The sequence below is a fragment of the Nycticebus coucang genome, chromosome 17 (genome assembly GCF_027406575.1).
Source record: "Nycticebus coucang isolate mNycCou1 chromosome 17, mNycCou1.pri, whole genome shotgun sequence".
Classification (NCBI taxonomy): domain Eukaryota; kingdom Metazoa; phylum Chordata; class Mammalia; order Primates; family Lorisidae; genus Nycticebus; species Nycticebus coucang.
The window spans coordinates 25,216,134-25,238,344 of NC_069796.1; the positions used below are offsets into that span (position 1 = coordinate 25,216,134).

A 22,211-nucleotide genomic window follows, 5' to 3' on the forward strand; every position below is an offset into this window, starting at 1 on the left:
TGCTCACCTCTAGCCTTCCAGATCTGTAATCTTTTTTGCACATTAGGTGCTGTTTCTCTCCTGCTCTGGTGCAGCCACTTGTGATTCTGAGGGCCTAAGCCATGCATCAGTCTTCCCGAGTTGATTACCTTTGTCATTTCCTGAGGCTACTGAGATGAATTCTGTCCTGGAGAACCAGGGAAGAATAATTACCCCGTGAGCTACAAGGTTTCCAAGATGAACTTTCTGATGTAGGATGTATGATTTTTACATTTTTTATACCAAAGGTAAAGTTTCTGTATCTACAGTAATATTTTACGAGTTGCCCTATGTTGTATGTGCTGTGCGTGCTAATCGAGCAGGAGACAGCACAGCAGTCGTAGACACTGCGGCACTTACCCCAGTCACCAGAGTCCCTTTGCTTTGGGTCCCTCAGCGCTGCTCCCAAACGTACTTTCATCTACTCTTTGAAAGGTTTCTTTTGTCAATGAGTTTTTGTATCTCTTTAAGTTCTTTACTTTAGTTAATTTATACTGTTTGAAGTAAAGGCTTTGTAGGGGAGCCAGACTTTTACCAAAACCACAGCTTACATTTATTTGGACAAATGCAGAAAAATGTAGATTTGTACAACTTATATTTGAGTAATATTTCTTTTTTTAATCTTTTGTTAGTCAATACTTTCTCAAGGTCTGTATTTTGTATTTGAAGACTTTAGAGTTTTAATTTCTGTTTTTTGTTTTTTTTTTGCAGTTTTTGGCCGGGGCTGGGTTTGAACCCACTACTTCTGGCATATGGGTTCGGCGCCCTATTCTTTTGAGCCACAGGAGCTGCCCAGGGTTTTATTATCTTAAAATCACTTGAATTCTGATGAGTTAGAGATTCCATAGGGCTTTATTTGTTTTCCAGTTCAAGAAATGGCTTAAAATAGCTGCCTTGTGATAATGTTAGAATGTTCTTAGAAAGAAAATGTGTTTCCTTAAATCTTCAGTCTAGAGCATGCTTGGAAAGGATTCAAGAGTTAGAGGACCTGCTTGCTAAAGAAAGAGACAACTCTCGTCGCCTGCTGTCTGACAAAGAGAGAGAGATGGCAGAAATCAGGGATCAGATGCAGCAACAGCTGAATGACTATGAACAACTTCTTGATGTGAAGTTGGCCCTGGACATGGAAATCAGCGCTTATAGGAAGCTCTTAGAAGGTGAAGAAGAGAGGTAAGGGTCACCCTACCTTATGGCCTGCTTTTTGCCCCCTTTTTTAAACCATTAAGGCAACTTTAAATATTTTCTCTGGCATTTCTTTTAATACCTAGTGTAGAGGTGGTTTCTATTTCAGAATAGAAAACGGTGCTCAAGCAGTCTTAGTTTACTATTATTGTCATTATTAAGTGGTGCCTTTGCGTGGGGATGAAATCTTTCCTTTGATATTTTTCAATGTTTTGGTAATTTCATATGTCGCAAAATGCCAAATTTGCTGAAAGGAATTTTATATTTATATTTCAAATATGGTTAGCAGATAATTGGGCACCTCAGAAAAAAGTTCCAAAGAGAAACTGGCTGATTAGGATAAAAAGCCAATCAATTTTAATATTACATACATTGTGATCATGAGAAAATACATGTACGAAAAGAGAAAAGTACACTAGAAATTATAGTGGTGTGGTCAGATGCTGGTAGATGGGATCTGTTTCCCAACCTCTTGCGTTATTGTTGTATTAGCTCTCTCTTAAGGTAGTAAGATATTCACATTATTACTTTTTTTAAGAAGAAAATTGATGGTGGGCACCCCAGTACAAAGAAGTTTATTCTAGTTAAGAAGTACATTGGCTTTATCTAACAAATTGTAAGTCGTGTTTTGCTTTAGAAATGCATATGCAGGTGTAGGATATTATGATCTTTTTTTTTTTTTTAAGTTAAGGGCATATGTGTTTCATAAATGGCATGTTTTGTTTTTCCTGTGTAGGTTGAAGCTCTCTCCGAGCCCTTCTTCCCGTGTGACAGTATCCCGAGCATCCTCAAGTCGCAGTGTGCGGACAACCAGAGGAAAGCGGAAGAGAGTGGATGTAGAGGAATCAGAAGCCAGTAGTAGCGTGAGCATCTCTCACTCCGCCTCCGCCACTGGGAACGTTTGCATCGAGGAGATAGATGTCGATGGGAAATTCATCCGCTTGAAGAACACTTCTGAGCAGGTGAAAAAATAAACACTAATTTTTACAGATTGCTGGGCTGTCTTGCCCTTGTAATAGTTTTTGTTTGGATTCATTAAGTTTTTGTGGGGTAAAGATTTTCACTCTCTTGTTTATTTCAATTTATGAAATAAGTAAAAAAAGGAGGAGGAGGAAGAGGTAGTGTTTTTGTGGTTTAAAGATTTTCTTCATTCACTCTTCTTCCCAGTTCCAAAGCTGTTTTTGATGCTTGTTCATTTTGTCACACTGGTCTTTCCAAGAATAAATTACTACTACTTCCTGCCCTAGCCAGATTAGTGAAAAGTTAGTGTGATTGGATGAAAATGGTGGATGTTCTTTTATAGCTGTTGACTTTATAAATCCTTTAGGAAAAAAAATACAAGCCCAGACTCAGATATATTAAGGGAATATTTTTCTCTGCAAATAAATGAATGAATGAATGTTAATGATTTAACTTGTATCAAGAATGATATCAAGCCCTGTCTTGAAATAATCTGAAAGAAAAGAAAACATAAAATATTCATAGCGGAGATTTCTAAAGTTTGGGGCTGGGCCTTTCAGGAGCTCAGCAGGGATGGTCCTCCCTGGCTGGGCATTATGGAACTGGGGCTGTGAAAGGGTGTGAGGAAGGCATGGTCGGGGGGTGGATGTCACTTCCCAAAGCACATTTTCAGGGTCTACCAAAAGTTGTTGTGATAGTCTCTCCTTTTCTTACCAAAGTTATTAAAACTATCTTGCATGTAGCTGGGCGTGGTGGTACAAGCATATAGTCCCAGCTATGTGGGAGGCTGAGTTGGGAAGATCCCTAGAGCCCAGAAGCTAAAGGCCAGCCTGGGCAACATCCTGAGACCCTGTTTCACCAAAAAGAAAACAAAACAAAGTATCTTGCTTGTGAATGAATACATAATTTGAATGAGCAAAGGAGCACTAGCAATTTTGATACTGCAGAGAACAGGCTATAAGGTCTGTAGGTCACAACCCTTTAAAAGCTAATGAACAGAGTATTCTTTATTGCTCCTTTGTTTTTAAAAGGCGTAGTAGCCAAGTATGAAGTGATTCTGTAGCTGACTCAATGCCTGGTTTATTCTTGTCTTTGAGTTCAAGATAGATATAAATTAGTATAGCTAATTGCTGTAATATCCTGCACATTTTCTTAGAATTCAGGGAGGTTGGGGGCTAAAGTTGATAACTCTCCCTAGGACTGGCTCATTGTAACATTAACCCATTTTTTTGAGCCCTGTATGCCTTAAGGTGTAACAGCTCAATGTGGCCAGAAATGAGACAGATGGACAAGGAACAGGACAGATTTTCTTCCTTCTGTTTCTAAGTTTATGTGTTTATATTTCAAAAGCTTAGAGTAATCATATGCTACATGTTTATAATTGCGATAATGACAGTTGGATATGTTAACAAATTTGAAAGACCCACCTGATCTAGCAGTGAATATGACCTTTAATTTGGTTCATACCCATTTTTCTAGTTTTGTCATCTTTAAAATTAAGTATCTTACTCATTAAATCATGTTTTCTTTTTATAGCAGGAAAATATGAAACATGAGATGATGACCAGGAAGTGGTCTTGTTCATCAGCCTGGATTCAGTTACTAGATTATTCTACGACTTCCTTTATAATTGAAGTAACTTTTTTTATTTTGCTCTATGAACAGGATCAACCAATGGGAGGATGGGAGATGATCAGAAAAATAGGAGACACATCAGTCAGTTACAAATATACCTCCAGATATGTGCTGAAGGCAGGCCAGACTGTTACAGTAAGTGAAATTAGTCCTCATTTAACTTAACTTCATTGTCTAACTTTCTGACTGAAAGAGAACATTTTAGAAATGGGGATTAAAGCAATTTTTACATTGTTAGGGCATTATAATTGCTTTAAAATTCTGTCCTCTTAAAAGTGGTGAAAAAATTGATTTTGAATCCTTTTTATCTTATTTATTCCAGTAGATACAAAATAGCTATCTTTTGAGTGATACTTGTAGCCCTGTGTCATTTAAAAGATATTGTTTGACACAAAGAATAGTTAAGTTAACACTGGCATATGCCTTCAACAGTAATCTCCAGCCTTGGGTAAACTTCATAATCATCTGGGTAGTGTTTGATTTGATATCAAGACCCACCTCACTTATCTCAGCTATCCTTGGGTTTGGGGTACAGGCCTGTATTTTGAACTAAAGTCTTTAGATGATAGTCATCCTTATAAAGAATCACTGCTTGAAACATCGTAATTGAGGAAGAGTACTGTGTGCTTTTGCATAGTATCTAAGGTTCTAGCTCAGGAAAGGGTAAATTAAGTGGCATTCTGAGTCTATCTTGATTTCTAAATGACCTTGTATTGTTATTTTCTGAGATACTACGTCTTCAATGTTACTAAAATCTGACTAGCTCATTTTAGAGAAGTATATGCTCCATTGAACAAACGAAAGAGTCCTTTGCTATTGCTTAGTAAGTAGATTGAACATAGAATAAAATATATAAATTTTGATATAGATTTTGTAGAAGTCATTATTTTCATCCCTAAAGAACGTACAGGTAACTGTCTCCTTCCTTTTCTGGATTCTTTTAAAAAATACCAAGCATGTTTCAAATATTTTTATAATTTTAGGATTGATACAAACCTTACTTAATATTTACGATCAATGGCTCAAACTGTGAGTTAGTACTTCCCTTAAAAAAATGTATTTGGAGAGCTTGACACCACTTTGTGAAAAAATACCAGATGTTATTTCTGTAATAATGGGTAAAAATGGGATCAACTGTCTTAACTACACTATCCCTTCTTCTCTTTAGTAATTATTATACTCAGAGAAAATTGCTCAGTCCTATTATATGTCTTCTGGGAGTGGCATAATGTGGTAAAAGAGCCTGATGTTTTAATTCAGAAGATTCAGATTTGAGTGTGCTTTCTGTCTCTAAAGAGATGTGGACCCATGATGCCAGCCATCTACTTTTTCCATGGGGGAATACCACCTCAGGGACTAATAGATAGATTCTATAGATCTAGTGGAGAACTGAATTATCATAAAATAATGTAATGCATTTTTTCAGTAGCTAGCATTAAATGCAATAAGAAGCTGTTTAGAATGCAATAGTGATAAGTGATCTTTCTGTAAAATTGCAGAGGCAGAAGCAAAGATCAATTTAAACCTCTAGAAGAGAAGTATGAGAACCACATGGGTAATTTAAAATTTTCTCATAGCCACATAAAAAGAAAGTAAAAAAGGAAGATTTGAAATTAATTTTAGAAATGTATTTTATTTAACCCATTATATTCAAAATATAATTACTGAATGCATATTTAACATGCAATCAATATAAAAAATATTAGGTGTTTTAGATTCTTTTTTCCTAAATAGGGTCTGTGAAACTAGTGTGTATTTTATCCTTACAATACATTTCAATTCAGACTAGCCACATTTGAAGTGCTCAAAAGCCACATATCATTGCCGTATTGAACAAGACGGCTATTGGGCATATTCACTTTAGGTTAAATGATCCAGCAAGGTTAGAGACATTTTGTTATTATTAACACTAAACCAACAATATGATTTCGCATAGACTAGTGAGACGTGTTGCTTAGAATTAGAAAAACACTAGCATTTCACATGACCTGAAAACTGGCCCAGACCCAATTCTTTTTTTCAGTTTCATTCTAGTAAATGCCCCTTTTTATTTGTAACGCTGATCGAAGATCCAGAAGCTTCAGTCATCATCTAAAGTGTAAGGGCTCTCTCCACATCAGTAATTTCCTAAATTACTGTCTTCGTTTCGGATGTACTGCCTTTGCCATCTCCAGCCTCCTTTTTGCAGTCATGAAGTCTTTTATATTGCGTAACAGTTCATGGATTACCAACTTTTCTATCCACATCTATTTTCATATGTTCCTTGTAAAAGATCATGACAGGAGTATCCCTGCAGCTGAGGACACTGATGCTCAGAGAGTATAGCAATTTGTTCAGGGTTCAAACCCAGATTTTCAGGTTGTTAAGTTTACGCCACTTTACCCATTCTTTTCTGCTGACAGATACATAAAAAATGAGGCAGAATTTCCAGGATGAAAAGGGAAATGTAATTATTTCTTTTGGCCTATTTTAGTAGCAGTTACATTTTCCCTGTTAGAACAGTGGATGATTTAGCCATTTCTGTTATTGCTTTAGAGTGTGTACTTGCAGATATTCTGTCTCTAGTTGGAGACATAGGCAGTTTCCATAAGAGTATTCTAGATGAGCCGTCTGCGACAGAAGTTTTCCTTAATTCCTGCCGTAAGCATCAGGGAGCACTACCGGGGGAGTTGGGGCTCTCTAACACGGGAGGAATAATAGAAAGCCAAGGCTGCTTGCCGTTTGTTGGGCGAGCCAGCCCCTGTATGTGGGTAATCACTTGCTCTTCACAACAACCCACGTCTCGCAGGTACCAATTCTGTCCTATTTATGGATAATGAAAATAAGGTAGCTTGCTCAAGGTCAGCTAGTGTGTAGGGGAACTGGGATGTGATGTGGCAGCTTCACTTCCGGGCCCTGTGTGTCATCTTTGTTATCAGATGGGGAAGTGGGCCCATGAGACTCCTGAAGCTCAGACTTTTAGAATCTAGCATTGAAGTCCCATCTTCTTGTTGTCATTGGCGTGTGGGAGGGCTGGGTTCTGGGTGGACTGATGTCTTTTCTTTTTTCCAGATTTGGGCTGCAAATGCCGGTGTCACAGCCAGTCCTCCCACTGACCTCATCTGGAAGAACCAGAACTCTTGGGGCACTGGTGAAGATGTGAAGGTTATTTTAAGAAATTCTCAGGGCGAGGTACGGCCATTTATTCAGTACCATACAATGCTAGTTCCCCCTGAAATTTCACCACGCAAGTATGATTTCTTTTCAAAAATCAAATTGAAATGTAAAGTACTTGATTGCTTAAATCAGACCAAAGCTGCTAAGTAAATTGAACTAAAGCTATCTCTAAATTTTAGGAATAAACAGGAGTATAGATAGAGTACTGATTATTAGCACAGGCTCTGGAGTCAGCTTTTCTGTGTCCAGTTTCTTTTTCCACTGCACGCTGACTGGCTTTGTGACTTTGGACAAGTTACACACCTCTCTTAGTTTTCTTATTTAAAAGTGGTATTAGTGAGACAATGTAAATGAGATTCTTTGGGAAATACTTGAAGCGGTAGCTGGCATAGTACATTTATCTAGTAAATGCTTATCTTACTAACCTTTCTAACTCACAAAGTGTTCATGAAACTGAGTTATGAGATTGTGGATTGTATTTCTGTTTTTTGTGTTTATTTTCAACATGTCAGTCTTAGAATTCTTGTCTAAGAACTTTACCTCCCCCACTTCCATGTAAAGACATAACATAGCCTGTACCAATATTAGTCTTAGAGATGCCACCCCCTGATAAAGCAGCTAAGACATCCTTTTAAACTAGTAAAGCACAGCCTTATCTGTCTTCCCTTAGTTAACCAACTTGTACCCAAGTGCCAAGCAAAGCATCACTGAAGCTCTGTGTGGAAGTTGAGTGTCCTTTCTTTGTTGGTATTGCCATAAATATGTTAATGGAGCTTCCTCAGGGAATAAACAAAGTAAAGAAAAATTATGTTGCTGTGTGGATCGTAGGGAACAGAACCAGGCAGAGATAAAGCGAGTGAAGAAGGTAACTTAGACTGAGACGGCTAAGAGCAGAGAAGGGGGTGTACACTGCCAGTACACTGGCTGAAGAGGTGTTTTGGAAGTAGACTTGTTAGGATGTACTGATGAGGGTTCCATGTGAGGGAGAAGAGAGAGATGGGAATCAGTGGCCCTTGGTTTGTTAGCTTGGGAAGCTGATGGTCCTGGTGCCAGTTACTGAGGAAGCTGCAGGAAGAACCACAGGCTTGCTGGGAAGAAGGGTGGGAAGGGAATCGAGGCCGCTTTTGGCCATACTAAGTTTGAGTTAGGTGTCCAGATGAAGGTGGCTAGAAGGCTGTTGGGGGATTTGCTTGAACCCTGGGCTAGAGATGTTCAGGAGATGCATAGATGTATTTAAAGTTACAGGCAGGATTGGCCGACTAGAAAGAGTTTGTCAGAGAAGAGGAGTTCAAAATCGAACCCTGGAAGATGTTGACATAGAGAATAAGTTACAGCAAAGAAGGTTGGAGGTGCAGCCAGTGAGGTGGCAGGAAAACGGTGAGGATGGTGTCAGGAAAACCAAGAGAGGAGTGTCTGTGAGGGAGGGGAGTGGTCAGCAGGTTAACTCAGCATCCCCGGGAGGTTCCTTCTCTACGCTTAACCCGCACAGCGCTCGACAGTGAGTTGTCTTTGCGTCCTGGAAGAAGCACAATGGAGGCAAGGGTCTGTTCTGGATGATGGTGGTATTGTGCCTGACACAGAAAATGCAGTCATAAGTATGTGCTGGATAATTTTTTTTTTTTAATCAGACCGTCACTTAAGTTCAGAGAAATAAAGTAATAACAGTATTTATTATGGGAGTCTGAGTGTTTGCATGAAAGTCCTGGTTCTGGCCATCTTCCCATCCATCCCTCACTGTAAACATCGGTATTTAGATTGCTGTCCATAACAGATTCATTGTCTGCTGCCTGAGCGGTGCCCTTGGTCTCAGACCAAGGTTGAAAATAAAGTGGTATCTGATGTTTTCACCTTAGGACAATGGTGTGAGGTTTGGGTTCGTGTGGGAAATGCACCTCCAGATACCCACTGAGTTCTCAGTGTGGAAGGTGGTTTACTACCACAGCTCACAGACTTCCAGGCGCTGGCACTGCCTCCTCTGCAGCCCTTGCTCACTCCCTGCTTCAGATCAGAGATTCAGATCTCTGGAATCCTACCCAGCTGTCTGTCGTGGGTGCTGCCACCCCTGTGCCTGATGGAATGAACTGCGCTTCCTCTGCTGGGAGCTCCTCCCCTCCGCCTGAAATTGGCAGAATTTATTTCTCTTTTAAAACGTTGTTAAGATTGTTGATCTGCTCAGATTAAGAGCACTGTCATAGGGAATATATGGAGGATTAAAGAGGCTTTTGTGAGCCATGGAATCTAGTCGCCATTTTTTCCTGTGTGAAAATGTCTTGCAAGTAAGAAACAGTCTGACAGGAGGGCATTTGGAATGCAGCTGCAGAGTTAACACCCATAAAATGCAGTGATGTAAACAAAGTATTAACAGATACCGGGCCAAGGGGTGTCTTGAGGCAGTATCACTGATGACATTTCAGTAAAGCTAACTGCAGCTGAGCTGTGCTCGTGATTCAGACACTGATAGATTATTTGGTCGGTTGGTTGGCTTGTCCATTCTTTTAACAAACTTGTACTTCCTTCTGCTTGCTAGGCTGGGTTTTAAGTGATGTAAGTTAGAAATGAGGAGAGAAAGTATTATGAACATAATTCTTATTTCTGCGACCATTAAACAAATACTTCTGGCTTTTATTAATTTAACTCTATCAGACTGTTTATATTTATTGGTAGGTATCAGACTATATTCGCAACAAGCTATAAACTCCACCATAAAGGCCACTTCTAAATAAGATTGTAGGTAATTAATTGGCTTAAGTCGGTTTAATTTTTTTTTTTTTTTTTGAGACAGAGTCTTACTATGTCGCCTTTGGTAGAGTGCCAGGGTATTACAGCTCACAGCAACCTCCAACTCTTGGGCTTAAGTGATTCTCTTGCCTCCGCCTCCCAAGAAGCTAGGACTACAGGCGCCTGCCACAGCACGCAACTATTTTTTGTTGCAAGTGTCATTGTTGTTTAGCTGGCCTGGGCTGGGTTTGAACCCGCCAGCTTTGGTGTATGTGGCTGGCACCGTAACCACTGTGCTTCGGCTGCTGAGCATCAGTTTAATTTTTTATATAGTTTTCTTCTTGCTGGAACATTGGAATTGTCGGAAAACCCACTTGAACTGGCTTAGCAAAAATGCAGATTATTTGGGCTCATGTGATCAAAAATTTCGAGTAGAGTAGAATTTTACCCAGTGGCCCAGACAGTGTCCTGAAAGCTCAGTCTGATGTCTTTCCTCCCTAGTTTGCCTCCCTTGAGAATGTGGGAGAGCTGCCAGCTACCCCCAGAGACACATCATTTCTGTTTGCTGTTTGTGAGAAAGGGCATCTTCCCCTCTGAGGTCCACATCCTGGACTTCGTTCTTACTGTACCAGCTTGGGTCATGTGCCCACCTCAAACCAGTTCCTGGCATCAGGAAGGTGGAGTTAGAGCTGCGGTTCTCAGCCTGTGGGTCGCAACCCACAGGAACTGTATTAAAGAGCCGCAGCAGTAGGAAGGTTGAGGAACCACTGAGTTAGAGCCTGAGCCCTCTTCCTTCCCTTCACAGCTACATCACACAGGGCTGCTCATGACACAGGTGTGCTCTTACCTAGATGTGAGGAAAGAGGTGCCATGTTACCATGGAAAATAAGATACTTTTCTAGGAGGGAAATAAAATAAAGCAATTCTCCAAACCTTCCAGAACATAGACATAACTTTTGTTAGTGCTGATGATTACTTATGTGTATAGAGATGTAATATATTACGTATGAGCAGTAGGTTCCCCCTCCATAAAATGACACCCTGGTTTGTAGCCTTTGCAATTTCTTTTGCTTACTGGCCAGCCATGGCTGATTTCAGGCTTTCAGCATGAGGTGACCCACAGCGTTGTGCAGAGTGAGCACAGTCAGCAGATGCCAGCCGGCTTCAGCATCCTGAATGAATGAGTGTACCTTTGAGTACCCAAGGCTTTGAGCAGGGCAGACAGGAGAGTGTTTTAGAGAGAGAGTAAAACCTGCCCTTTGAGAATGTGTGTGTGTGCCTGTCAGGATACTTAATGAGGGTTGGGGACCTTGCTGAGAGGACTTTTTGGATAGGGTGGTAAAAGCATTTATCTGTTATCTTGATTAATAATGTCCTGGGTCTAAACTTCCCAATAACTTTTTGGTTCTAAATTGTTTGTTTCATTACTTCCTGCCTAGAGTTTTAGACATTATTTAAATGCTCTCTAATTTTCCACACAAGCTTTCTACATGAGATTAATTGGTTATTTAAATGTTTTCAAATGAAAAGTGCCTAACAGCAGGCCTTTATTAGAAGTTATGTTGAAATAATTTATAATTAATGAATTTGGGTGAGTTGCTGTTTTCTAAGCTTCTTATTAAGGATAATTGTCTTAAGTTACATCATAGACCTTAGGAGCCAGTGTCCGCGTATGTAATTCATGCACTGCTATGAGCTGCTAGAAGCTGGAATATAGGAAGAAGCTGAGAAGCTTCTCATTTTCTTTGACTCCTTTTTTCTCATTTTAAGATGAGCTGAGAAAAGCTGGGTACACTCAAAGCTTTTTTTTAGACAGAGCCTCATTCAGTAGTCCTGGGTAGAACGCCATGGTAGTATCATCACAGCAGCCTCAAATTTGTGGGCTCAAGTGATCGTCCTGCCGCAGCCTCCTCAATAGCTGGGCACTCGCTGTGACATCTGGCTAGTTCTTCTATTTTTAGTTGAGATTGGTCTTGTTTTGCTAAGGCTGGTTTCAAACTCCTGAGCTCAAGGGATCCTCCCACCTCTGCCTCCCAGAGTGCTAGGATTATGGGCATGAGCTGTCATGCCCGGCCCACTGGAAGCTGTTTGAGATTTTTTTTTTTTTTTTTTCTGTTTTAAATGCTACAATCTCCTAGACCAAGGCGATTTAAAACATTACATTCCTGTACTGAATGATAGACCTATTTCTGTACAGAATGCATTGGAACTAATATGTTACTTGTACATGGTGCTCATCTGTCTTGATTCTATTTCATTCAAGAGGAACCAGTTGCAGGAATGAAAGGAGCTTGTCTTTTCATCTCACTTACCAGGTAGTTCTTTTTGTCACCATAGTCCCTGGGGTCACAACAGTGGCTTCCAGCTTCATTTTGTTCAGCATTTATTTAGCACCTTCTCTTTGCTTGGAGCTACAGTCTTTCAGTTGAATTCATATTGAGTTTTATAGATAATTTAGTATGCTAAATCATTTACAGAATCCTTAGAAAGGTATAAAAAAGCAGTGGAAGCTTCTTAGCAGGTATTTCAAATTGGACACCTGTAGCCTCCTCTACAGGGAATGTTGGAGGTTTAAGAATTGCTACTAATTATGCTGAAATTCCAGTTCAGCAGCAAAAGTTACTGATGGAATGATTTAAAAAAAAATAATAATAAATAGGAGTGCTGGGACTATAGGCATGTGCTACTATACCTGGCTAATTTTTCTATTTTCATGGGGTATTTATTGCTTTTGCTCACTCTGGTCTCACTCAGGCTTGTCTGGAACTCCCAAGTTAAAGCTGTCCTTCCGTCTCCCAGAGTGCTAAGATTACTGGTATGAGCTACACACTGGCCCCGTTTGTGATTTTTAAGTATGGCTTTTAACTTAAAGTCAAATTACTATTGCTTTTTAGGAGGTTGCTCAAAGAAGTACAGTCTTTAAAACAACCATACCTGAAGAGGAAGAGGAGGAGGAAGAAGCAGTTGGAGTGGTTGCTGAGGAAGAACTTTTCCACCAGCAGGTATTACTTTATTTTAATATGTTCGTTTTAACAGAATTATGTGAAAAACCAATAGTGTGGTTTGCTTTTTCCCCCTGTTACTTGAACCAGAGCATTTGTGTACCAACTAGGGTTTGTACTTCCCAAAGGTGAATTCAAGGTAATACCTTACAGTACTAGAAAAATAGGTTAGTCTGTCCCTTTTACTTTCTTTTTTAAATCATTCTATCAAATTTCATTGTTACGTTTTGTTTCTTAATGCATGCAGTGAATTATGGCAGAACATATGTATGCTAATAAATAGGTAGATATGGATTAGACTACATACCCCCACATTTATTTACTTTGTAGAGTTTTGTGATTAAAAAGACATCACTTAATTAGAACAAGCAAAAAAAAACCCCCACAAAGTAGTGTTCAACTTCAGTATGAAATGAAATTCTTGCTATATTAAGTTCCTAATTGTCTAATTGCAGGATAGATTTTATCTGATGCTTGGGCTGCTGAGAGCCCTTGAAATAAAGAAACTTCAAATTTGGTTTTAATTATAATTAAATTGGAATTATTAATAATTAATGAGTCATCAATTTATATTCTAAAGCTATTTGAATCTGATCATTAATCAAAATCCCTGCCCTTATCCTGATAAGACTTTGTTTCTATGTTTCCAGATTTATAATCTTAAATTTGCTTTGTTTCATTAATCCCTGTCCTCTAATAAACATTCTTTTATGTGTTTAGCTCCTAAGGTTGGAAGGGGTTATATGAGGTAGAGTGAATTTTTTACCTGGATAGTTTCTCATGTATTTTGGAGGAACGTTTAAGAACGGATACTTTACACTTGGCTTTAACAAGAAACAAGCACAAGATCCAAATCTGCCCTTAATGAGAGACAATCATAATATCCTCCAGGTCTGTTTCCATGTGGGGTACCATCATTAATGACTAGAAGTAAAATAACAATAGAAGAGATATGTAAAAGTGCCAGACAGGCAGCTCAGCGCATGACAGTTCAGACACTAAAGAAGGTGCTCTGGTCCACTGGAGAATAGTTGAGACCTCTGGGAAGTGTCCAGTATTCTGAAGGATGAGAAGTTGTTTGGGTATTAGAGAGAAGTAAAATGATGGTGTTCTGGGGGTACTTGAATTAGCCAGAGCTACATTAACAGACTACCCCAAAACAGTGTCTTGAAACAGTGAGCTTGGCTGAGCTCAGCTCAGCCATTCTTTTGCTCTGCGTGGTGGAGACTGAACTCCGTTGTGTTCAACCAGGAATCTGGCTACGTGTGGAATCTTGTCCAGGTCTCTTTCCATGCGGCTTGTCATAATTGAGTAGGTTAGCCCTAGCTATGTTACAACATGGCAGTGGGCTAACAGGCAAAGTGGAGAGTTCCAAGTCTCTTACAGGCCAGGCCAGAACTGGCACAGTGTCCTTGCTAGCACATTCGCAACCCAGATTCAAGGTGAGGGTAGTCTTGATGGGAGGAGTGGCAAAGCATTTATGGGGATCTTTAGTCACTAGAGAGGATGTGTCAAGACTTAAGCACCAAGTGTATCTGTTCGTCCAGTTGTTTTTCTAGGATTTATGTCAGAGAGTAAAGTTGAAGTAGAGACACTAAAGGAATATATAAAACTATTAATGCTTAATGATTAACATCAGGGTGAGAGAAGAAAAAAGATATCAAAGATGTGTGAGGTTTTTAGCTTATGTGATCATAGAAAATGATGTCGAGATTTAGCAGAGGAAGATGGAAGGGCAGAGCAGCTGTTTTGACTTATGTTTGAGGATGAATTCAATGGCCTTTTGAATTGATTAAAAGTTTTTTTGGTGACCTCCATCCAAGAAGTTAGTTTTAGTTCAAGCAGTGGTGAGTCACAGTTCACATTGTGAAGTTTTAAGGAATTAAAGATATGGATAGGGGAGCCATTTTGACTTCACATTTGGCAAATGCCTCTGAATGTGGAAATTCCGGATCTAGCAAGCCATATTCTTTGATGTGGTTGTTCGAAATGGAGTTCACTGACCTCCCTTTCCTAAGTTATCAACTTCAGCCACATATTAAAATTACTTAAAAATTATATATAAACATCCTTCTCCAGTTAAATGAATTCTCACTAATTGGTTTAGGGATCTAGAACACAGTTTTTTGTTTGTTTGTTTTTTAATTTCTCAGGATCTGAATGTGCAGCCAGAGTTAAAAATCATGGTTCTGGAGTTGGTTGGAGTATTCTAGGGAAGAAGTTCATAAGAGAAGGTTAAAAAGGATAAGTGAGCAATGATAGGGGTCCATTTGAAGTTAGTATGGATTTACAGAATCCCTATAGTTAAAAGATTTTGTCTAATTTTAGAACACTGATCCATTTCTTTAGTGCTAATTTGTTCTTCTGTTTTCCTTATTAGGGAGCCTCAAGAGCATCCAATAGAAGTTGTGCAATTATGTAAACTTCTCAAATCAACTGTCTTCCTCAAAACAAAGAAGTATGGTAATCCTTACCTATATACAGTGCAGAGCCTTCTCAGAAGCACAGAATATTTTTATATTTCCTTTATGTGAATTTTTAAGCTGCGAATCTGATGGCCTTAATTTCCTTTTTGACACTGAAAGTTTTGTAAAAGAAATCATCCATACAGGTTGTTGCAAGATGTGAATTATTGACACTGAATTAACTGTGTACTGTTTAGAAAGGGTTCCTCAAATTCCTTGACCTTTTTTTTGTGTATGTATAGTTTTGTTTTGTTTTTTTTTTAATTTCTTATGAGAAGGGAGGGGAGGGTAATAAACCACTGTGTCTTCGCGTGATTGGAAGATTGCTGCATCTAGATTAGCAATCTGCTCTTGATTATTCTCCATTATATATAAAATGGTGCTGTGGGGGGGCATTTTTCAATATATTGAACTTTTGTACTGAATGTTTTTATAATAAGCAATCAAGGTTACAAATTTTTTTTACATAGACAAGAACTTTTTAAAGAAGGCAATATTAACCTAATCATCATGTAAGCACTCTGGATGAAGGATTCCGCAAAACTTTGTTTTATGGTAACTTCTTTTAGATTCTAATTCATGAGGTCAGTTATGGGAGGGAGGTGGGGGGGAAGGGTTCGCTATTAAAATGCATTAGTTGAGTTTTTAAGATAGTGTAACTTGCTTAAATTTCTTATGTGACATTAACAAATAAAAAGCTGTTTTAATATTAACGTGTTGGTCCTTTTGAATGCTTCAAAAACAGAGTTTGAGGGGCAGCGCCTATGGCTCAAAGGAGTAGGGTGCCGGCCCCATATGCTGGGAGGTGGTGGGCTCAAACCCAGCCCTGGCCAAAAACTGCAAACCAAACAAAAACAAAACAGATTTTGAGGAGAAAAGTATTCTTTCTGTTTTATTTTTGATAAAAAATAATCTGCCTGTTTGAACTGTATTTATTTTTAAGGCTTTACCAGTTGAGGGAGATAAACACAAACTATGAGGTCATTCAGTATTCTTATCATTAACAACACTAATAACAATAATAAAAACAACAATAATAGCTAATGTTTTTGAGCCAGACATCATGCTCAGAGCTTTTTACACTTTTTAGTTTATTAAAACAAGGTGTCTTCAGGAAAACCAGGTAGAGACAGTGTGACAAGATGTTGCTATTAAAGGAAAAATGGAGAGAATATTTTAGAATCTAGTTTTACTGCCTTTTAAAAGAGGGAAGTTGGGTGTGGTGACTCATACCTGTAACACTAGCACTCCAAAAGACCGAGGTGGGAGGATTGCTCTAGGAACTCAGGAGTTCAATACCAGCCTGAACAACAAAGGGACCCTGTCTCTACTAAAATTAGAAAAATAGCTGGGCATTGTGTTAGGCACATGTAATCCCAGCTACTGGGAGGCTGAGGTAGGAGGATCACTTGAACCCAGGTATTTGAGGTTGCTTTGAGCTATTTCACCATAGCACTGACCATATAGCACTTAGCCTGGGTGACAGAGTGAGACTCTGTCTCTAAAGAAGCAAATAAGTAAGTAAATAAAAATAGTAAGGAGGAGAAATTAATTAAAAGCCACCTTTTAGGAGAGTAACATATGAAGGATGCACATATACAAGTGTGCTGCGTGCAGCGGCTTTCTTATTTTGGTGATAATTAGAGTGTCATCTGTTGTCCTTGTTTTTGACTTGTGGTTGCTTTAGCTAAATGAGTTCATCTTAATAGAAAGAACATCCGAACTCTCCCTAAAATGAACAGATGATAATATTTCAGAAGGTAATCCAGAGTTAGTGTTTGCTTTTCTCTTAAAATACTCCTGCAGCAAGCTGTGCAAAGCCTATCAGCTTTCACATGAAAATAACTCACAAAGCCCCAGAATTACTGTGCTCACAGATTTACTGTATGCTTTGGTGCCATCGCAGACACAAGATAAATGCTGGGTCAGGAATTCTGTCTGGGGAAGCAGATAAAATGATAACTTCTCAGCACAGATTCATCTTCTGAGTGAGAACGGCAATACACTATATAGCCAGACTTGGTTGTGAAATGTTTTGCCACAAGATGGGGTTCTTGCCATCAAAATACACTCTAGGTGTTTCATTACTGGATAAATTAGGCAATCATCACTTTAATTAATTGAATATTAAGAAAAATTGACAGTTGTACAGTAGAATAGTATATACTTGCATGAAATTTCACTAAAAATATAGGACTCAATTAACATAAAGCTTGGTGCCCCTGGGTGTGTGGTGATGATTGTTGAGTTTGTTTAGACTAACAAACTTGAAACTGAGCTGTACCCAGGCCCATTCTCACAGAATATGGGGAGCCGGAGAGTTGGGACATGCTGCTGTTATTAAGTATTTTTCTCCATCAGTGGAGGTTCATGCACGCAGCAAATATATATACATATGTGTGTGTGTGTATATATATATAAATTTTTGGATTATTTGACTATATTATATATAATAACAAGCCTGAGTTCATTTTCTCACCTTGTTTTATCTTTGAAATTCTAATTTCCCCACTATATTTAGATAACAGGTTTATTTTCATCCCTCTTGTTGAGGTCTCAACTGTGTTCTAAGAAATCTTAGATGTTCTTATTTTGTTGAATATTACCTCATTCCCATTCTGTTTTTTCCCTCTGGGATTTCATTTAAACTTCTATTGAACCGACACTGTTTTGTATGTTTCAGATTTCTCTGTGCTATATTCTTTTTTTTTTTTTTTTTTTTGTGATTTTTGGCCGGGGCTGGGTTTGAACCCGCCACCTCTGGCATATGGGACCGGGGCCCTACTCCTTGAGCAACAGGCGCCGCCCCTCTGTGCTATATTCTTAAGAAATCCTTTGTATTTCTCTCACTAATTCCGTTCTTAGCACTAATCTGTTGTTTATCCCAGCCACTGAGTTTCTAATTTCATCGACTTTACTTTTCATTTCTGAAAAGTAAGTGTTTGAGTCTTTTCCAAATTTGCCTTTTCCTTTTTCATATTCATTTTTCATTATGATGTCTATTTCTAAAAAAAATCATTTAAGTCATATTTACTATTCTATTTTCTTGGGTTTGGGGGGATGCTAATATTTCTGTTAGCTGCATCTGTTGACTTCCCCAAATGGTAGTTTGCTTCCTTATGGAGATTTTAGGATTATGGCCACATCTTCAGCAAGTGCTGTTTATTTTGTGAGTAACCCATGCACCAGGGTTTTGATTGTATTGCTGCTACATAGGAATTTGGGGGTTCAGTGTGCCAGAGTTGCAGTGATCGTATATAGACTTGGACCAATTCTGGTCATGGTCTCACCTTGGGTGGTATAAATCTAGTGCTGTGCTTGCAAGTTTTTCCCGGGTAACTTCCTCCTGCTGCCCTGGAGCTCTGGCAGTAGGCTGTCTTTGCCCTGGCTGGCCAGTGTCCTGGCAGTGTGCGGGTGCAGGGAGCACTTGCAGGCTGTGTTCTGTGTGCCCCATTCTCAGTTCTAAGTCGTCTCTCTTGCCTGGACCCAAAGCCATGTTTCCTGGGCCTGGCTCCCAGCGCCTGAGGCGTACATTCCCGATTTTGAGTTCTTTTTGTGGCACCTGGGCATTTCTTGTTCTTTCATTTAAGTTTGGTTATAAACCAAAATTTAGTTGTTTTTTTTATCAATATTGTGGTGATGGAGAGGGTTGTCCAGGCCAGTTTATTCCATAGTCATACGTGTATGTGTCTCTGTGTTTGTTGCTAAGAGATGTGTTTATCCTAAAACATACTCCATTTGGTTTCAATCTCTCACCCACCATTCTTTTCATCGCATCTTAAATTACAAAGCAATTTATTCGAATGCCCCCCTTAACAAAACACATGTTAAAGTGAGAGAAATTGAAAAGAATCTTTAAATAATCCATACCTTCTGGATCACTGGCTTCTACCTAAAACGCAGGGTTTTTTCCTTATAAGTTCTATTGCATGAAGTAGCAACATGGATTTGAATTTTAGGAGGTGCCGCCCAAGGGGAATGTTCCCTAGGGCCCAAACTTTTGAGTCCCTGCAGCAAGGTTTTGGTATCTGCGATAATTGCACGGCAAACCCCAGAATTCTGAAATTGGGAATGACCGTCTTTTCCTGCCTGCCCAAAGAAAAACTCAAAGAAAGGAGTTTACTCCTTACTGAAGGGACATTTGGAACCAAATTGTGGAGAATGAGAAAATCAGTCAAAATACACAATAAAACTCACAGCACGTTTCAGGTTTTTGGGGAGGGGAGCTCCACATTAACATGTGAATGGGAAGACTACTGGGAGTGGATGCTGCTTTGCTAGTTTGGAGGGTCCTAGAGGTAGACCAGGAGCCAGTTTGCCCCGGAGCAGGGCCTCAGACCCAGAGTAGAGTCACCTCACTTCCTACCTCCTACCCCTCACTTCATGAAAGATGTGTTTTCTTCCATCTTTAACAGCACAGCAAATCCTGTCCTCTGCTGACATTTCTCCAGAGACAAAATGCACCTGTCCATTTAAGGAGACAGCCTGTTCAGTAGCTTAATTACTTTATAACAATAAAACACGTATTTCCCAGATTTGTTGTGTGCGTACTTCCTCCACTAGTCTGAATTGGGATTCTGGGTTTAAATGCCAGCCAAGTGTGCTCTGAGAGAGATGCAGCTCCTGTTCCATTTTGTGGTTTTACTACTTTCTTGGCTGTGTGCTACTCCAAGTGAGCTGCTGTCTGGGACTTTAAGATTTCTCTGCATTTGTCTGCCGTGTTCTTAAGTACTTGACTTCCTTTCCTTGAAATAGATTCTCACTTGCTATTTATGCCTCATTTTGTGACCTGCTTGCTTACCATGAGCCCCCCATCCTCTGCCACTGGAGCATATGCTAGTTCTCTGCATTCCTCTGTGCACCTGTCTTCGGGGGCAGACCTTCCTGTCTAATCTAAGTCTTTGTTTCCTCAGTGTTTTGGTGACGCAGTCTGATCAGTCTCAGGCTGCCTGGTGTGTCTGCTAAGAACGTCCAGGTAGTCCCACATCCCCTCCCTGAGTCCCGTGACTTAAGTTTAGCAAGAAATGTACACTTGTGACCAGAAGGTCCCGAATGTCTGTTTCGTCCTGGCAGAGAATTTGGTTTCTGGCACAGTGGCTGGGCGAGATCTTCAGATGACTTGTTTCTTTCTTTTTCATTTTTTTGAGACAGAGCCTCAAGCTGTCACCTTGGTTAGAGTGCTGTGGTGTCACAGCTCACAGCAATCTCAAACTCTTGGGCTCAAGTGATTCTCCTGCTTCACCCTCCCAAATAGCAGGGGCTACAGGCACCTGCCACAATGCCCAGCTATCTTATTATTTTGTTGTTGTTGTTGCAGTTGTCATCACTGTTTTAGCAGGCCCGGGCTGGGCTCGAACCTGCCAGCCTGGGAGTATGTGCCTGGCGCCCTACTCACCGAGCCACGGGCGCCACCAGATGACTTGTTTCTTATCTGGTTTCCCGAACGGAGTCCCAGGCAACTTGCTTTTCTCTTCCTATTCTCTCATCCACAATGGGGCCTTGCACTTAGGTCTGGTAGTTTGGTTCATTGTCTTCCATAGCCGGGCTGGCCCCGCCTTCCCTTTCCCTTCCAGCTTCCACTCTTGCACTGTTGCTGCTTCCAACAGGCAGACGTCAGGAAGGGACGGCACCCAAGCCCTTTCTGGTAACAGAATTTTCTTATGAACTATTTTCCCAGCTACCCAACCAGATTTGTCTTTTAAGTGTTGTCTTACTAAAAATTTAGGAAATTTGAGCCCCGAAAAAAAACCAACAAAATGAAAACATCCATACTGTGTCATAAAAGAGATAGTGAAATAGCCTGGTCTCCACCCTGAGAGAGGCTGCCGTGGGTCATGAGGAAAAGCGCCGGCTTGTTTTTGCAGCCCTTCTGGGAGGGGTCCTTCTATGTAGAGGAGAAGGGTTTGGGCTCCAGAGGTGGTGTGCGGGGTGTGACTCAGGATGAGTTTATACCAGAAATCCCGAGGGGGCCTGGGGCAGGGCCTTAGTTCTATCACACAGCTGGGGATTATGGGGAACCTGACTTAGGGGCCCGCAGGGGCGTGGTTCTGGAAATGCAGTGTTGCTCTGACCTTCTGTGAGGGGCACAACCTATCACGTGTGGCTCTCTTCCTAACACGTGGAAACTTTCCTTCTCACTGAGCAGGAAAGCAACGTAAGACTGACCCAGGGAAAGGAGAAAGAAAATGGCAAATGTTGAGTCTTCAGGAGGCCTGGCACTCTGCTTGGGTGGCCCATGAAACCTTACCTTACTTATAGCTCACAATACCACATTGGTGGTAGTATTGTTTTGCAGATGGGATAATGGGCCAAAGGGGTTGTCATTTATTCACGATTCATTCCTTTGACAACCATTCACTGAGGAATTTATTTTTCCAGGCACTCCTTACCAAGGAACACCCAGATGAGAGACCAGTTCTTCTCTTGAGGAAGTATTCTCTCTGACAGCTATGCCTATTCTGCTGTCCCAGGCAGCCGTCAGGAATTAACTTACATAGCCAGGGTACTAATGAAAACAGTGCTATTCATTGTCAAAATGAATGGGAACAATTCCAACTGTCAGATAATCCCCAAATCCCTGTTTTAAATCTCTGTTGTTTCTAATGTTCTCTAAACTAATGGCAAATGTAATAAGTAATGTTTGCATGGCATGGTTTAGAAAATGCTTTCAAGTTTATTAGCTGATTTAAACCCATCAGTTCCTGAAGATGGACTTAGAAATGGGAAAGGGATTCCATTCTCCACAGCCCAAGCTCTTGCTCAGTGTTCTCTCTCCCCTAGTGCATTCTAAGCTCTCAGATAAGACAGAAAGCCAACCCTGGTGGACTGACCTTTTCCAAGCTGGCTGCATTTCAGGATGCATTTTCTCTGACATCAGGGAGGCAATTAAGTGTTCTGATTTAAAAATCTCCTTTGGGAGATAGTCACTGTTAGGTAAGCTACACAGAGGTGATTAGAGCAACCCGCAAGTATTTGAAAGCAATTTGGGCCCCAGTGAGGCAATATGTTAATATCTATCTGGGAATTGTTGAAAATGACCCAGAGGGTGTGCAAGTACATCCAAGTTATCCTAGTG

At 40.1% G+C, this 22,211-nt stretch overlaps 1 protein-coding gene across 1 annotated transcript in view; it reads left to right on the forward strand.

Moving 5' to 3' along the window:
• Positions 1-15,847, forward strand: part of LMNB1 (lamin B1) — a 57,961-nt gene extending 42,114 nt beyond the window's left edge. Inside the window, exons 6-11 of the mRNA XM_053566086.1 lie at positions 968-1,188; positions 1,937-2,162; positions 3,826-3,930; positions 6,847-6,966; positions 12,564-12,671; positions 15,052-15,847. Of these exons, the coding sequence (XP_053422061.1) occupies positions 968-1,188; positions 1,937-2,162; positions 3,826-3,930; positions 6,847-6,966; positions 12,564-12,671; positions 15,052-15,093 (822 nt within the window). The 3' untranslated portion in view covers positions 15,094-15,847. The remainder of the gene's footprint in view (positions 1-967; positions 1,189-1,936; positions 2,163-3,825; positions 3,931-6,846; positions 6,967-12,563; positions 12,672-15,051) is intronic.
• The last annotated feature ends 6,364 nt before the right edge of the window (positions 15,848-22,211 follow it).